At 41.0% G+C, this 17094-nt stretch overlaps 1 protein-coding gene across 1 annotated transcript in view; it reads left to right on the top strand.

Annotated features, from left to right (window-relative positions):
* slco5a1b (solute carrier organic anion transporter family member 5A1b) overlaps positions 1-15701 on the top strand; it is a 38866-nt gene extending 23165 nt beyond the window's left edge. The window contains exons 16-23 of the mRNA XM_076981538.1: positions 6841-6914; positions 7342-7419; positions 7551-7670; positions 7833-7999; positions 13224-13277; positions 13424-13488; positions 14083-14156; positions 14512-15701. Of these exons, the coding sequence (XP_076837653.1) occupies positions 6841-6914; positions 7342-7419; positions 7551-7670; positions 7833-7999; positions 13224-13277; positions 13424-13488; positions 14083-14156; positions 14512-14583 (704 nt within the window). The 3' untranslated portion in view covers positions 14584-15701. The remainder of the gene's footprint in view (positions 1-6840; positions 6915-7341; positions 7420-7550; positions 7671-7832; positions 8000-13223; positions 13278-13423; positions 13489-14082; positions 14157-14511) is intronic.
* The last annotated feature ends 1393 nt before the right edge of the window (positions 15702-17094 follow it).

The raw sequence follows: 17094 nt of genomic DNA, 5'->3' as shown, positions 1-17094 counted from the left end.
TAATCATCTTTCTGGTTTAGACTGTAACGTACGAGGAAGGCAGGACGCCGGGACGAGTCATCATAGAAAACGTGTACGTTTAATACGTAGATAGTGCAGATAGCCCACAACGAACATTCACACATGGGTAGACTCGGACAAAGAAGAGCACGGGCCACTGCGTAAAGTTTACGCTGTAAACGCCCATTATATCGGTAAACTAAACGAGACAAAGTGATGATGAGATGAGCCACAAGTGAGACAGATGAACACGCCACATAGAACCACACCCAAGGAACTACACATATGGACATAACCAGACTACACCTACACACGCCCAACGGGAGGGGCCCAGGGCTGTATAAGTGCAGTGCCACCTCCATGGTTAGGTGAGGGTGGTGTACATGGCGATAGCCAGAAAGACTTCATTCAAGGCTATGTGCTCGCATGGTCTGATCTGTGTTTTTGTTGGAATGAATCCAAAGTATACTACATCATTCGATATCGCCTTTGTTAATCAACACTCCTCTACATTACTTTTAATAATCTCCGGATGGGGAGGCATGTATCATTCGCTCCAATGTAATCTTAGAGACGCTACCCTTGCCTAAGACCCTAAGATTATCTAGGTCAATTTCACACGTTACTAGACAAAAGTCCACTAGAACCAGAGTTGTTTAACGAGCCTCTCAGCAGACGCCTCACTGAGGAAAACCAGTTTGACATATGAACAAAAGGGGCGTAGTGGTCAAGCCAAAGCTCGGCTAATTCGCAATGATGTGGAATTTCTGGTGGTGATAAAGTGCACTAGTAATAGAGTAGTAGTAGAGTCTAGTAGCAGTACTAGAACTAGTACTATAGTACTAGAGTCTTCTCCATCAGACTAGGAATTAGTCTATACTTCCGACAGATAAAACTATCGCTGTTGACAAAGGAAAAATAAACAAACGTGTTGTGCTCTACACGTTGTAGAAGAACAGAACTAGTCATCAAGCAGCTGTACACCTCATCTGATGGCAAGCAGCACCTCTGCATGTCAGGGAGGTGGTCACTTAGACCTGGAAGAAGGGATTAGGGTTTCACAGCAGGAAGCAGTTGGTGTATGACTTGCACCCCCTTCATTTGGGCTGGTAGTTCTTGTTGCTGCCTCCCTATTGCCTTCCTAAAGTGAAGACTTCTTCAGGAGACTTCAAATCAACCAGGACAGGCAAAGCATAATAGCACATGATACAAGGATGGTAACTATAATTTAACATTAAAATACAGTGGGATGCGAAAGTTTGGGCACCCTTGTTAATTTTCCTGATTTACCTTTATAAATCATTGAATGTTTGGATAAAATATATAAATATATCATATAGGGGACAAACACAGTGATATTTGAGAAGTGAAATGAAGTTTATATGATTTACAGAAAGTGTGCAATAATTGTCCAAACAAAAATAGGCAGGTGCATAAGTTTGGGCACTGTTGTCATTTTATTGATTTCAAAACCTTTAGAACTAATTATTGGAACTCAAATTTGGTTTGGTAAGTTCAGTGACCCTTGACCTCCATACAGAGGTTACTCCAATTATGAGAAAGGGTAGTTAAGGTTGGCAATTGTATGGTTTTCTCCTCTTTGCATCTTCTCTGAAGAGTCGCAGCATGGGAGATTCAAAACAACTTTCTGAATGACCTGAAAACAAAGATTGTTCACCGTCATGGTTTAGGGGAAGGATACAGAAAGATGTGTCAGAGATTTCAGCTTTCAGTCTCCAGTGTGAGAAACATTGTGAGAAAATGGAAGAAGATGGGTACAGTTCAAGTCAAGGCTTGAAGTGGGAGACCAAGCAAAATCTCAAATAAACAGAAGCGACGGATGTTGAGAACAGTCAGAGTCAACCCACAGACCAGCACCAAAGACCTACAACATCATCTTGCTACTGATGGAGTCACTGTGCATCATTCAACTATTCGGCGCACTTTACACAAGGAGATGCTATATGGAAGAGTGATGCAGAGGAAGCCTTTTCTCCACCCACATCCCAAACAGAGCCGCTTGAGGTATGCTTTGGACAAGCCAGCTTCATTTTGGAGTAAGGTGCTATGGACTGATGAAAACAAAATAGAGTTATTTGGCCATAACAAGGGCCATTATGCATGGAGGAAAAAGAACACATCACTCCAAAAAAAACACCTGCTACCTACAGTAAAATTTGGTGGTGGTTCCATCATGCTGTGGGGCTGTGTGGCCAGTACAGGGACTGGGAATATTTTTTAAAGTTGAGGAACGCATGGATTCCAATCAATATCAGCAGATTCTGGAGACCAATGTCCAGGAATCAGTGAAGAAGCTGAAGCTGCACCGGGGCTGGATCTTCTAACACACATATGTCAAAGTCAAGGCCCGCGGGCCAGATCCGGCCCGCGAATTGATTATCTATGGCCCCCTGGATGATATTTAATTACTATTAGAACCGGCCCACAGGCCACAGCCGCCCGCTGGTGTTTTGCACGCACAAACACTACATTCCCCACAATGCAACGGTAGCCCGCGAAGTCACTGCAGCGCACACAAGCGGCAAAGGTCCGCTCGGCGAAAATGACGTAATCGCAGTGGCTCCGCCCGTGCGCGAGGGCGTCGCGCGCTGTCGATTCGCGAGGTCGTGCACCTCTCGAATTTTGTAACGTTGTGCGCACCAGCACGTTAAACTTAATTAAGTTAAATATTTATACATATATTCGAAATGATTCGACATAATTCGCTTTTATTCACATTATTTAATGGTTGTTTATTTTCAATCTTAACGTCTTCACGTTCTCTCAAGAGGCTCGTATTTGTTAACTGTTCAATCAGACATATTTGTTGTGAAACGAAGTAGTTACAATTTCAAGCATTTTCAAGTGCTTTAGCCTAAATTCCAGCACTTTTCAAACCTTTATTACTTTGTTCATTTAATGTACAGGACATGTTTTCTTTGAAGGAAGTTTGTTTTTATCAGTTTGCTTGTTGAAAAATTTTTTCACTTGAAATTACTGACAGATCCATAAGAAAGTATTGCTTTATTCATTTAAGCATTAAATAATAAACACTGTGTTAGGTCTTGGTTCAATAGGCTATGTGCAATCATTTCAATGTTTTAATAAACATTGAACCAGTCCGGCCCTCGGCTTGTTGCAAATTTGGTTTTTTGGCCCTCGGTGCATTTGACTTTGACATCCCTGTTCTAACAGGACAACGACCCTAAACACTGCTCAACATCTACAACGACCCTAAACACTGCTCAACATCTACTAACACATTCATGCAGAGGAACAAGTACAATGTTCTGGAATGGCCATCTCAGTCCCCAGACCTGAATATTATTGAAAAGCTGTGGTGTCGCTTAAAGAGAGCTGACCATGCTCAGAAACCCTCAGACCTGAATGAACTAGAGATGTTTTGTAAAGAAGAATGGTCTAAAATACCTTCAGCCACAATCCAGACTCTCATTAGAAGCTGTAGGAGGCGTTTAGAGGCTGTTATTTCTGCAAAAGGAGGATCTATTAAATATTAAGTTAAGGTTTTTTTTTTTGGTGCCCAAACTTATGCACCTGCCTATTTTTGTTTAGACAATTATTGCACACTTTCTGTAAATCATGTAAACTTAATTTCACCTCTCAAATATCATTGTGTTTGTCCCCTATATGATATATTTAACTGAATTTTTTAATCCAAACATTCAATGATTTATAAAGGTGAATCAGGAAAATCAACAAGGGTGCCCAAACTTTTACATTCCACTGTATCTATTACAGCTGCAGGTATGTGCATAGCATAAACTCACAGCATATGTGCATAAACTCGACATACATTCAGTAACATCAACGGCTTATCAGCATTCAGTAGATTATCACAGCACTGAATTATTTAATTAACTGAAGATAATAATCTGAGAAGTCACTGAACATATAAAATGTATAATACATCCCACCATAGCATTATCAACTCAAGCTGTTATAGACATACTGTTGACAATATTTTGTAACATAATTTTGTTTAGGGTAAGAATCTGTATTTGTTTTGGTTGGGGTGAGAATTTTATGGTTAGGGTTAGGATTAGGTTTTGAGTTATGATTTGAGTTTGATTGCTAATATCTGACCCTTTAAATGTTCCATTTGAGTATCACTTGGTGTAATCAACTTGACAGCGATTGTACCCAAACTCTCTTAATCAATTCATGATTACGTTACTCATATTCTGTTGAGAGTTTATAAATTATCTATAAAGGACCGCTTAAAATTTTCCTAGTGCTCTATATAACAGCTGGGCTGAAGCAGTCAGGAACAAAAGCTTGTTTTCACCCTACTCCACTTCCTCCTCTGACTGATCACACAGTCAGAGAGGGTGGGCCGGCCTGGCCCTGATCCACAGTAGTTTCTCCACTCCTCTTTCCTGAAATACTAACTGCACAGAGACCAGATTGGGCCCAATCACTTGTCAAGCATTTTTGATTTGTTTGTTCAGTTTGTTGGCATCTGCTGCTTTCATGACACTCTCCCAGCACAATAACAAATGGAAGACAACACTGGACACAACAGTCTCATAGAATATCTGCTGCATTGTTTCATATATCAAACTCCTCAGCTATGGCTGACTTCATTGGTCTTATATGTTCAGTCCAGTCTGGACCAAATACACTCGTACGTTTCCACCTTCACCATTTCAGACAACATTACTGATTGGCTTCAGATAACAAAATATCATTATGTGCGGGTCAATTGATATAGAATCACTTTATGTACCACTAGTCACTCTATACCTCATTTTAAGCTAACTGGTTTCAGTCTATGGTTTGGCATTGATACCCTAACTTACAACAACAGTGTTAAAGAAAGTGACATTTGCTACATTTGCATCAGGGCTCTGCTCATGCAGCTTTGATGAAACACATAGTACTATATTCACCATATCCCCTCTGATAATGAGCCATCCATGATATTTGCCAGTGATTTCACATTCCCCATGATGATAACTAGAACAAATAGTTTATGCTGTCAAGTCACCAAGTCTAGTTACCCCAAACTTGGTATAAATACGCTGGTAACATGTTAATATGTGTACAATACAATAAAAAGAAAAATGTAAGTACAGAGCTACTAAATACAACGTCACTGGTGAGGGATTACATCACTAGTCAGGGTTAACGTCACTGGTGAGGGATAACGTCACTGGTGAGGGATAACGTCACTGGTGAGGGATTACGTCACTGGTGAGGGATTACGTCACTGGTGAGGGATAACGTCACTGGTGAGGGATAACGTCACTGGTGAGGGATTACATCACTAGTCAGGGTTAACGTCACTGGTGAGGAATAACGTCACTGGTGAGAGATAACGTCGCTGGTGAGGGATAACGTCGCTGGTGAGGGATAACGTCACTGGTGAGGGATAACGTCACTGGTGAGGGATTACGTCACTGGTGAGGAATAACGTCACTGGTGAGAGATAACTTCACTAGTGAGAGATAACGTCACTGGTGAGGGATAACGTCACTGGTGAGGGATAACGTCACTGGTGAGGGATAACGTCACTGGTGAGGAATAACGTCACTAGTGAGAGATAACGTCACTGGTGAGGGATAACTTCACTGGTGAGGAATAACGTCACTAGTGAGAGATAACGTCACTGGTGAGGGATAACGTCACTGGTGAGAGATAACGTCACTGGTGAGAGATAACGTCACTGGTGAGTGTTAAAGTCACTGGTGAGGGTTAACGTTACTGGTGAGGGTTGTCTTTACTGGAAGACACTGGGCAGCCCCTCTCCAAATTTCCTATGCGGCACTGACTAGAACAGCATCCCGTTTTCATGCACTATGCTGCTTGGTGTGCATCTTTGCGCTGATGATGATCTGCTCTGCCTCAGCAGTTTCTACTAGCAGTCTGGCTGGTGCAGTGAGAAGCACATGTCATATTAGTTCTTATAGTTTCAATGTTTTCATGAAGTTTTCCTATGCTAACCTCTCCTATGCAGCATTCTTGAGAGCTAGATAATCCTGTCACACTCTCATGCTCAGTTCTGCGGCCAACATCCTTATCTGCTCTAACTGTAGCCTCAGTTTCACTCCTTGGAGCCACCATACAGATAGCATTATTGGATGTCTGCATGAAGCTTCGCTAGAGGGCTGTGGTCAAAACCGGTAGGTCGTCAGCTGATCCACAGGTACCTGGAGTCCTTTCTCCGTTAGGGTTAGGGTTAGAGCAACTACTCACTTCTAACTACTGTGTGGAATAGCGCTCCCAAGCACCCTTGCATGATGGCATGACAGGTGGAGGCATGCTATCTCTACTATCATTAACGTCTCTCTTAGCAGACACCAAGTGAGCTTCAGTGTGCTCCTCACATCATTCCCAGCCAGACACCTTTTCTTTGCCTGGCTGGACCTGTCAGGATTTGGGCAAGTGTAGTACCCTCACCCTCCTGGCTGAGATCTTCTTCACCATCTACTTGAGCTTTTATATAGACTTTGCAATTGCTTCTACCTCAACAGCACCTTAAAAGCACATGACCCACCATCACATCACTCTTTTCAATGGGGTTGTCAATTTGTCCTTCTCCAGTGTTTTGTTGAAATACGCCTACAACATCTTCAGATGGCCTAACCGTGAAACCCTACGGCTTTCAGATTTACCTGTATTGATTTTCATGAATAATGAATTGAGATTTAGGTGTGACTGTAACAAATTGATAATCAATTGTTTTAACTGTGTGTGTGTGTGTGTGTGTGTGTGTGTGTGTGTGTGTGTGTGTGTGTGTGTGTGTGTGTGTGTGTGTGTGTGTGTGTGTGTGTGTGTGTGTGTGTGTGTGTGTGTGTGTGTGTGTGTGTGCATTTTCAGATGATCATTCTAGAATCTGTCTAAAAGTGGAGAACAGCCAAGCCAACTGTGATTACATCAATGCCAGCCCAATAGTGAGTACATAGTGCACACTATGTGATTACATCAGTGCCAGCCCAATAGTGAGTATAGTGCACACTATGTGATTACATCAGTGCCAGCCCAATAGTGAGTATAGTGCACACTATGTGATTAAATCAGTGCCAGCCCAATAGTGAGTATAGTGTACACTGTGATTACATCAGTGCCAGCCCAATAGTGAGTACATTCAGTTTACTACAATAAACATACTGTAATCATAAATATACTGTAAACAAATGCATACTACAACCTACAGTCCCACTATAATACACAGAACTTGCTAGATTTCTGATATAGTGCACACTACACACTGTCCCAGTACATACACATTGTGCACTAGATTCTGCAGTACATTACGCGGTAAGTGTGTTCTGCTATAAGGGGTGTACTGGTGGATGTGTAATGCTGTTTGATTGGCAGATGGATCACGACCCGAGAAACCCTGCCTACATTGCTACTCAAGGTCCCCTGCCTTCTACTGTGGCTGACTTTTGGCAGGTAATCCTGTGTGTGTGTGTGTGCGTGTGCGTGTGTGTGTGTGTGTGTGTGCATGTGTCTCAGAGTCTGTATGTGTATATATATATACCTGTGTACGAGCCATGTGAGTAATGTTTCTGTTTTGTGTGTAGATGGTGTGGGAGAGCGGCTGTGTGGTGATCGTCATGTTGACTCCTCTAACAGAGAGCGGTGTTAAACAGTGCTACCACTACTGGCCAGACGAAGGCTCCAATCTATACCATATATATGAGGTACAGCACATACACACACACACACACACACACATTTTGTTGATGACACCAACCCATTTTCTGACATATACATTGCCACAAACAAAAAAAACACTCTTGTTTGGCATATTAAAATATTACTGGCGTGCACTCAGGAGTTTGCTCATGCATGTGTATCAATAGGTGAACCTCGTATCGGAACATGTGTGGTGTGAGGATTTCTTGGTTCGTAGTTTTTACTTGAAGAACATGCAGACCAACGAGAGTCGCACAGTCACGCAGTTCCACTATCACACCTGGCTCAATCAGCACACACCTGAGACCAACCAGGCTCTGCTCGACTTCCGCAGGTATGTCCCACAATGCACTTTGTCAACCCTGGTGTGTGTGTGTGTGTGTGTGTGTGTGCACGCACATGTGTGTGCCCATGTGTGCTTTCTTTGATACAGTGCTCAGTTGCTTTAATAAGCGTATGGGCATCAAAACCTTTTTCTCATTTTCCCTCTCTGTCATTCTCTTTCTGTTTGACAGTGATTGAACTCTCCCTTTTTCCACCCCTAATCTGTCTCTCTATCTCTGACAGTAGTTTACTCCCCCTTTTATCTCCAGTCGAACCCCTAATCTGTCTCTCTATCTCTGACAGTAGTTTACTCCCCCTTTTATCTCCAGTCGAACCCCTAATCTATCTCTCTATCTCTGACAGTAGTTTACTCTCCCTTTTATCTCCAGTCGAACCCCTAATCTGTCTCTCTATCTCTGACAGTATTTTACTCCCCCTTTTATCTCCAGTCGAACCCCTAATCTATCTCTCTATCTCTGACAGTAGTTTACTCTCCCTTTTATCTCCAGTCGAACCCCTAATCTATCTCTCTATCTCTGACAGTAGTTTACTCCCCCTTTTATCTCCAGTCGAACCCCTAATCTATCTCTCTATCTCTGACAGTAGTTTACTCCCCCTTTTATCTCCAGTCGAACCCCTAATCTGTCTCTCTATCTCTGACAGTAGTTTACTCTCCCTTTTATCTCCAGTCGAACCCCTAATCTATCTCTCTATCTCTGACAGTAGTTTACTCCCCCTTTTATCTCCAGTCGAACCCCTAATCTATCTCTCTATCTCTGACAGTAGTTTACTCCCCCTTTTATCTCCAGCCGAACCCCTAATCTGTCTCTCTATCTCTGACAGTAGTTTACTCCCCCTTTTATCTCCAGTCGAACCCCTAATCTGTCTCTCTATCTCTGACAGTAGTTTACTCTCCCTTTTATCTCCAGTCGAACCCCTAATCTGTCTCTCTATCTCTGACAGTAGTTTACTCCCCCTTTTATCTCCAGTCGAACCCCTAATCTGTCTCTCTATCTCTGACAGTAGTTTACTCCCCCTTTTATCTCCAGCCGAACCCCTAATCTGTCTCTCTATCTCTGACAGTAGTTTACTCCCCCTTTTATCTCCAGTCGAACCCCTAATCTGTCTCTCTATCTCTGACAGTAGTTTACTCCCCCTTTTATCTCCAGCCGAACCCCTAATCTGTCTCTCTATCTCTGACAGTAGTTTACTCCCCCTTTTATCTCCAGCCGAACCCCTAATCTGTCTCTCTATCTCTGACAGTAGTTTACTCCCCCTTTTATCTCCAGTCGAACCCCTAATCTGTCTCTCTATCTCTGACAGTAGTTTACTCCCCCTTTTATCTCCAGTCGAACCCCTAATCTGTCTCTCTATCTCTGACAGTAGTTTACTCCCCCTTTTATCTCCAGTCGAACCCCTAATCTGTCTCTCTATCTCTCCGACTGCATGTGTACTTCCCCTTTTCTCCACATTTTTCTACAGCCTCATCCCCACACTGCTCTCTCTCTATCGCTCTCTATCTCTCTCTCTCTCTCTCTCTTTCTCTGACTGTCAGTGACTGTCCAGTTTTCTCCACCCCTTTTTCTCTCTAGCTTCACTGCCTACTGTCCTCTCTCTCTCTCTCTCTGTCTCTCTCTCTCTCTCTCTCTCTCTCTCTCTCTCTGACAGGGTAATTAAGGTACAGTCATATGACCAATAGCTAAGAATGAACTTTAAACAATAAACTAGAACATAGTAGAATACCAATAATAATAAAATTATAAAATTGAGTTTTTTGCACATGATACATTTGGTTTATTGACAGTTAGCATTGGCGTATTCATTGCTCTCATTCATATTTAAGTCTGCTATGTCACTAATATCAAGACTTTTCTCAGATTTCTATCAATCAATTTCAATAGCCTGCTTTTGTGTCTTTAGGACCTGACAGCATTACAATTTTAGAACTTACTTTGAAATGCCAAACGCCATGGGACAAGCACTAGTATAATAGTTATATAATACTATATACTAATATATTAGACACCACCACCCCCCAGCTTGGCAAAATACAGCAGCTCGATGTGGCATATATTATTACACAGGTGGACACACAGATGTTTTAGCTGTGCCATTAGCCACTCAAAGCCCTGTAGGTTTGTAGATGCAGGATCTCAAGTGTGAATGGATCTTGTTGGGCTCATGTTGGGTGAACGTCACCACACCTTGTTGGCTCTCTCTAGAATGCTCCTCAAGCCAATTCTGGAGAACTTGGGTCTGGTGGCACAGTGCATTTCATTTTCCTGCTGCAATCTTTGGAATTATATATATGTTTTTAATAAAATAAATACAAATTTAAAATAATCTAAGGATTACAAAGATTTAAGATAAATTTTTTTATCCGTCTTCACAGATTTGTGCAAAAAGCTTTTTTGTGAAAATATGAAGCACTGGTGGTCAAATCAGTAATAAAAACACAGATATTGTAAGAAGCGACAGTGAAGCACGATATCCAAGCAGCTTCCAATAATGCAGGTTTATTAGTTATAGCCCGAACATTAGTTATACGTTATAACAAACAACACGTAGAGACTCTAACGAAACAGACGAGCACAAGCACATCAACACGCATTAAGTACACTCACATTAACAAGACACAAGTGCAACACATAATAATAATTATTATTATAATCTTCATTGGTATAGCACCTTTCATACATAGATGCAACTCAAAGTGCTTTACAGAATTAATAAAAATAATGCAAATGAGACAAGAGACAGGTGAGACCAATGACACGAATGAACACACACACAGACACTGACAACCCTGAGGCAGAAGTCAAGGATGTACAGATATTAATAGGAAACAACTCACTTTTGTTAGTATTCAAACTGTATAAGGCAATATTTTACAGGTAGAGAAATAATAATTTGAGATAGAGAAATTGGGGGTCACAGATAAACAACATCATATCATCTGTGTACAGGGAGATCCCACATGAAAATAAATAACTAGAGCTCATCCCATTAGTGACAAACAAGCTAAATAAGAACTAAATCCACGAAATGGTGGATCATTGGAATTATCATTGTGGACGCACATGAAGGACTGCAAAATGTCAGTTTAATGTCATGGACAGTGGTCACTAGTGTATGTAGGCGGACCAGTGGACCCAAAACAGAACACATAGCAGTATGGAACCAGAACCAGCCTGCATAGTGCCTAGTGTAACTGGGGCCCACGGCCTCACGCGATCAGCGCCACACATAATCTCATCAGCCCAAAACACATGTGACCAGTCCTCTGGGGTCCAATTAGCAACCTCCCCAGCCCAGGTGAGGCACTGTGTCCAGTGGTGTCTGGTGTCTGTGGTGGCTATTCTCTTATATTCCATGCAAAGGAGCTCTGCACAGACCTGTGGAATATGTGTGCGTGGAGTATTCCGGTATACACATGATACTGTGGAATAAGGAATGTCAAATGCCTGCACAATCTCAGAAACACAATGTCCCATCCATCCAACACCCACTATCATGTCTTTACGTCGCTATACCATGAGCACACTGGCCGTTGTTCAACCTCACTCACAAAATAACACAAGTTACACAGGTGTGGGTGTTCCCAGGCGGTCCCCTGAGGTAATTCCAACTTCATAATCAATTTACATACTGCTATCCCATGACCTTTGGCACATCAGTGTTGTTTTAGTTTCTAATAATTCATGATCCAGTTTGATTGGTTCTAGTTCATCTTTTTCATCTAGTTCACCTTTTTGTTTTTCCTGCTCCTGGACTTGTGAGGTTTGAGTCAGTTGTCAGTTGTGCATTAGTGAGTCTAACCTTTACAAGCTGAGTGAGGGGACTTATTTTCTCAATTTCTGAGGAGATGGTTGTTTTTTTTCTCTCTTCTTCCACCTCCCCCTTTTCCCTCACTCTCTTTTACCCTCTCTCTGTTCCTGTCTCTCCCCCCTCTCTCTCTATCTCACTCCTGTCTTTCTCTCCTTCTTGTTGGTTTGAGCGGTTGCCAGTGTCATTTTTGTGCTGATGCAGCTTGTGAACTGTGACCCCAGTTGCATAGTCACAAAAGTGATCACTGACAGCCGTGACTCCACCTCCAAGGGCACCTTGGGATACCCCCTCTTCCCCTCTTCCTCTAATCCCCCCGTGAGACATTGCCTTTGTGCTAAAATTGTGACAGTGGTCTCATCTATACTCTACCTCCTTATCCACTGTACTTAGCCACTGGACAAAAAGGTTTTTGTTCTCTCCCTAATTCCCTGTTGCTTTTCTCTATTCTGTCTCTATCCGCCTTTCCTCCTAGAACCTGTTACTTGTCTAGTGTTCTAGTATCATAGCTGTTCACATACATGCAATGAATCCCTCAATGTCTGATGGAGCTTATGTGAATGTAACCCTATGATGTTCGAGAAAGCACTGCAGTGCTGAATGAAACTGCAGTGAGTGTGTTACTAGTACACATGTGAATTAAACTACAATGAGTGTGTTACCAGTACACATGTGAATGAAACTACAGTGAGTGTGTTACTAGTACACATGTGAATGAAACTACAGTGAGTGTGTTACTAGTACACGTCAATGAAACTACAGTGAGTGTGTTACCAGTACACATGTGAATGAAACTACAGTGAGTGTGTTACTAGTACACATGCTGAATGAAACTACAGTGAGTGTGTTACTAGTACACATGTGAATGAAACTACAGTGAGTGTTACTAGTACACATGTGAATGAAACTACAGTGTGTTACCAGTACATATATGAATGAAACTACAGTGTGTTACGAGTACACATGCTGAATGAAACTACAGTGAGTATGTTACTAGTACACATGTGAATGAAACTGCAGTGAGTGTGTTACTAGTACACATGTGAATGAAACTACAATGAGTGTGTTACCAGTACACATGTGAATGAAACTACAGTGAGTGTGTTACTAGTACACATGTGAATGAAACTACAGTGAGTGTGTTACTAGTACACATCAATGAAACTACAGTGAGTGTGTTACCAGTACACATGTGAATGAAACTACAGTGAGTGTGTTACTAGTACACATGCTGAATGAAACTACAGTGAGTGTGTTAACAGTACACATGCTGAATGAAACTACAGTGAGTGTGTGCACACTTACTGTGCACTAATGTGTTTTTTTCTGAAGCTGAAAATGTCTGAAGTACATAGTCAGACTTTGTATAAATGTTGTGTGTGTGTGTGTGTGTTGGTTTTCTCTCACAGGAAAGTAAACAAATGCTACAGAGGAAGATCCTGCCCAATTATCGTTCACTGCAGGCAAGTGTACACATGTGAACACTTAGATACACATGCACACACACACGCACTCACACGCACTCACACACACACACACACACACACACACACACATTCAGCAGGTCTTATAATCAGATGATGAGTAACCCCCCCTCTCTTTCTCCCAGTGATGGTGCAGGGAGGACTGGGACATACATATTGATTGATATGGTTCTGAATAAAATGGCTAAAGGTAAGTGCAGATGTAGAAACTGAAATTTCTTTGTAAAATCACTGGCACACTGGCAACTTCATAATGAACTAAAGTAATCAGTTTACTTATTAATCAAATTGTGTAATAATGCTTAACTCTGCATTCTTTCCTTGGTTTAGACCTATATATGTTGCTTATACTTTTTGAGAGTTTTATAATTCTAAAGTGTATAATTGCACAATGTTCAGAAATTGTAAACATGAATTCCAGATAGTGAACATAATTTTGAATCAATAGAAGCTGAATGATAAAGAATTTAATGTAACACACCTGTAATTCTGGACTTTCTAATATGTTTTGAAATATGCATAGTGGTCATAATAATGTGACTTACTGAGTATGTCAAAATTCGGATATTGCACTTTAAAATTATTTATATTTACTTTATGAATAAATTAATAGCTTCATTATATGGTTATATTCATTATTCTTTAGATTCTTATTGACTGCAACAGTACAAATTCAATATCCAATTAATGGATCGGCATTAGAATTTATCAGTACATCAAAGTTCACAAGCCAAAAAAAAATGTTTAAGTTATGAGTTTGTTTGACTTGTTTATGTGTGCGTAGGTGCTAAGGAGATTGATATTGCTGCCACACTGGAACACCTGAGAGATCAGAGACCTGGCATGGTTCAGACAAAGGTATACATATAAATGTTCATAAACACACACACATGTACACATGTTCACACAAAGGTATACATATAAATGTTCATAAACACACACACACACACACACATGTACACACGTTCACACAAAGGTATACATATAAATGTTCATAAATACACACACACACGTACACACGTTCAGACAAAAGTAAACTTATAAATGTTCATAAACAAACACACATGTACACACGTTCACACAAAGGTATACTTATAAATGTTCATAAACACACACACACATGTTCACACAAAGGTATACATATAAATGTTCATAAGGAAACACACACGCATGTATACACGTTTCTCACTCATTTTCTCTTTATGTGTCACAGGAGCAGTTTGAGTTTGCACTGACTGCAGTAGCAGAGGAGGTGAATGTCATCCTTAAAGCCCTTCCTCAGTGACATGTAGAGGAAAAGGAGAAACCAACGTTACCCTGATATTTTACCCTTCTTCTCTTTCGCTCTCACTTGCTTTCTCTCTCCCTCCCTCCTCATCCTGTGTCGAGTTTATCGCTGGTACTTCACCTAGGCTCAATAGCTCTCTGTCTCTCTCTGTCTGTCTCTCTGTCTCCCTCTCTCTTTCTGAATATTGTATATAGAGTAAGAAGTTCTCTCTAAGCTCTTTCTCTTTTCTGATGTTTTCTGACTCTGTAGTTCAGGCAATGTTATATTGCTGTAAGATTTCTCTCTGTTAAATGTTTGGACTATATTAATAATATTGTTTTAAGTCTTTATGCATATATAAGTGTACACTTCATAGTCCCGCCATTTTCAAACTCTGTAAACCATTTTACATTTGTTCAATCACCATCAGACATAATTGACTGATGAATGTCTTGAATGAATGGCAATGCTTTAGGATGTATCGGACATAATTTGATAAGCTGAGTGATGAGATTGTGATTTGCACTCACAATCTCTGTAGTTTGGTAAATCTGCAAATAATAATCTAGTTTTGGAGTGAAAGTCTTTAAAATGGCAAAATGGAAAAAATAATAACAATGAAAATCCTGTAGTATCTATATCACCAATATTTACTTAAGATTTACTGGTATTTGAAGAGACATCTTAAGACATAATCACACATAAACTGTAATTTAGGCCAAGGATATGACTTTCACCAAGCCAAGGAAACAATCATTAAGCCATTATATCATTATAAAAATGTTCTTTTATCAGCTATGGTTGAGTTAAACTGAGTCTCCTAAAACTCTAACCTACAGCAGACCACTCATATCATTTCACACCATAGTAGATATAAGGTTTGACTGACATTGTGGAGAACTGTATTCTGATGTTGAATGGGGCAAGTTGTGCGTGTTTGGTTAGTTTTTTTCAATTATTAACAATACTGGTCTTATAGCAGCACCCCTGGTCTTATAGAGTCAGCCATTAAACTCTCTAACTTTTGTTTCTCATAATTGTATATAAACGCAAGAATTCTAACAGAAGCTATTTTTGCTCTCTCAGAAAATTAAATGCTACAGTCTTGTGAATAAAGTTCAATTGTGTGTGCTGTACTGAGTTATCTCTGCTGTTATGTTCTTCATGTGTTTTGTAAATACACACAAACAAAAAAAAAACTTTCTAATGTATATTATTTTGCTTTTTCATCTTCAACATCTGCTTATATATGTATTATATTTAAAGGCTTAAATTGCTAGGATCTTCATTTCAGTATTCTAATATATAAATGAATGTTTGTCATGGGAGGAGAGAGGGAGGCGAAGGCAAGAGTGGCAGACCAATGTCCTTAATTCAGTACTGAACATCAGGACCTGTGTGCTTGTTCAGTACTGAACATCAGGACCTGTGGGCTTAAAAGGAATGCAACAGATGATGAGTAGGTGTGTTTAGTCAATAGGTGAGAACGTGGGTAGGGGGTGGAATGAGGGTGTGTCTGTGGGTGAGTGGGCAGCACCTGTGTGTGCTGGAACTGGCCTCCTGTGCCTTTCATGAGATATGCTTGTGTCTTATGTCAAGATATATTTAGTCATATATATTCAGTCACTCAGAATATTCTGAGCACCTAGCTAATAGTGGGAATAACCACTAATAAGTCATCGAAGCATTAGGCCACAGAAGGAATCTGGATGCCTATTTCAACTGCAGCGCACCACTGAGGTGCTTGAATCTGGAGATCCAAGTGTTACCAGGTCTGCTCCACAAGACTGACATCATGCGGGTCGGTAGGCCAGGAAAAGTCACAGAGGTCACTGTTTTGCTCATTGTTTTGCAGACGTTAACGGTCCTCTATATTTTGGCGTCTTGATTGCGATTGACCACTCACTACAGTTCCTACGACTGCTAGGATTCTTCTGGATGGAGATCTTGGATGTTGTTCCTGGGATCTACTTGGGCCATTCTACCAGTTTGGGGGTCACAGTCCCTAGTCCAACATGAAGCTCTCAGTCCTTGGTATTTCTCCAGCTTTTCACATTGTTTGTTCCTTACATTTCGCTTTGGATTGCTGTATTTATTAATATGGCCATCCTCTGCTGTTTGTCCATAACTACTATGTCCAGTTTGTTACCTTTTTGTCAGTTTGTGTCTGGAAGTCCCACATGATCTTCAGCGTATCGGCGTGTGTCTCACTCTGACCTTGGGACTTCCAGCCTGCACTCAGCACAGATGGTTATCACATTCCATGCATTCTAGCATCTGGTATCCCACTATTATATACTGGATTGTCTCAGGGGCATCTTTGCATAGCCTGCATAAGGGCTCCTGCCTGCTATAGTATATCCCAGCCTCTATTGATCTAGTAATCAGAGCTTGATCCACTGCTTCCATTAGTGTCTCCATTGCAATCTAGCCTTTTCTCGCCAATGGTGAGATATTCCCATATCAGTAACTTCCATTATTTGTGGTACATCTGTGTAGGGGGGGCATCCTAAAATAGTTCTTGATCCT

Source organism: Brachyhypopomus gauderio, chromosome 19, assembly GCF_052324685.1.
Source record: "Brachyhypopomus gauderio isolate BG-103 chromosome 19, BGAUD_0.2, whole genome shotgun sequence".
In the NCBI taxonomy this organism is placed as follows: domain Eukaryota; kingdom Metazoa; phylum Chordata; class Actinopteri; order Gymnotiformes; family Hypopomidae; genus Brachyhypopomus; species Brachyhypopomus gauderio.
Note: the sequence above shows the minus strand (reverse complement) of the source record. Positions and strands in the feature narration are given on the sequence as shown.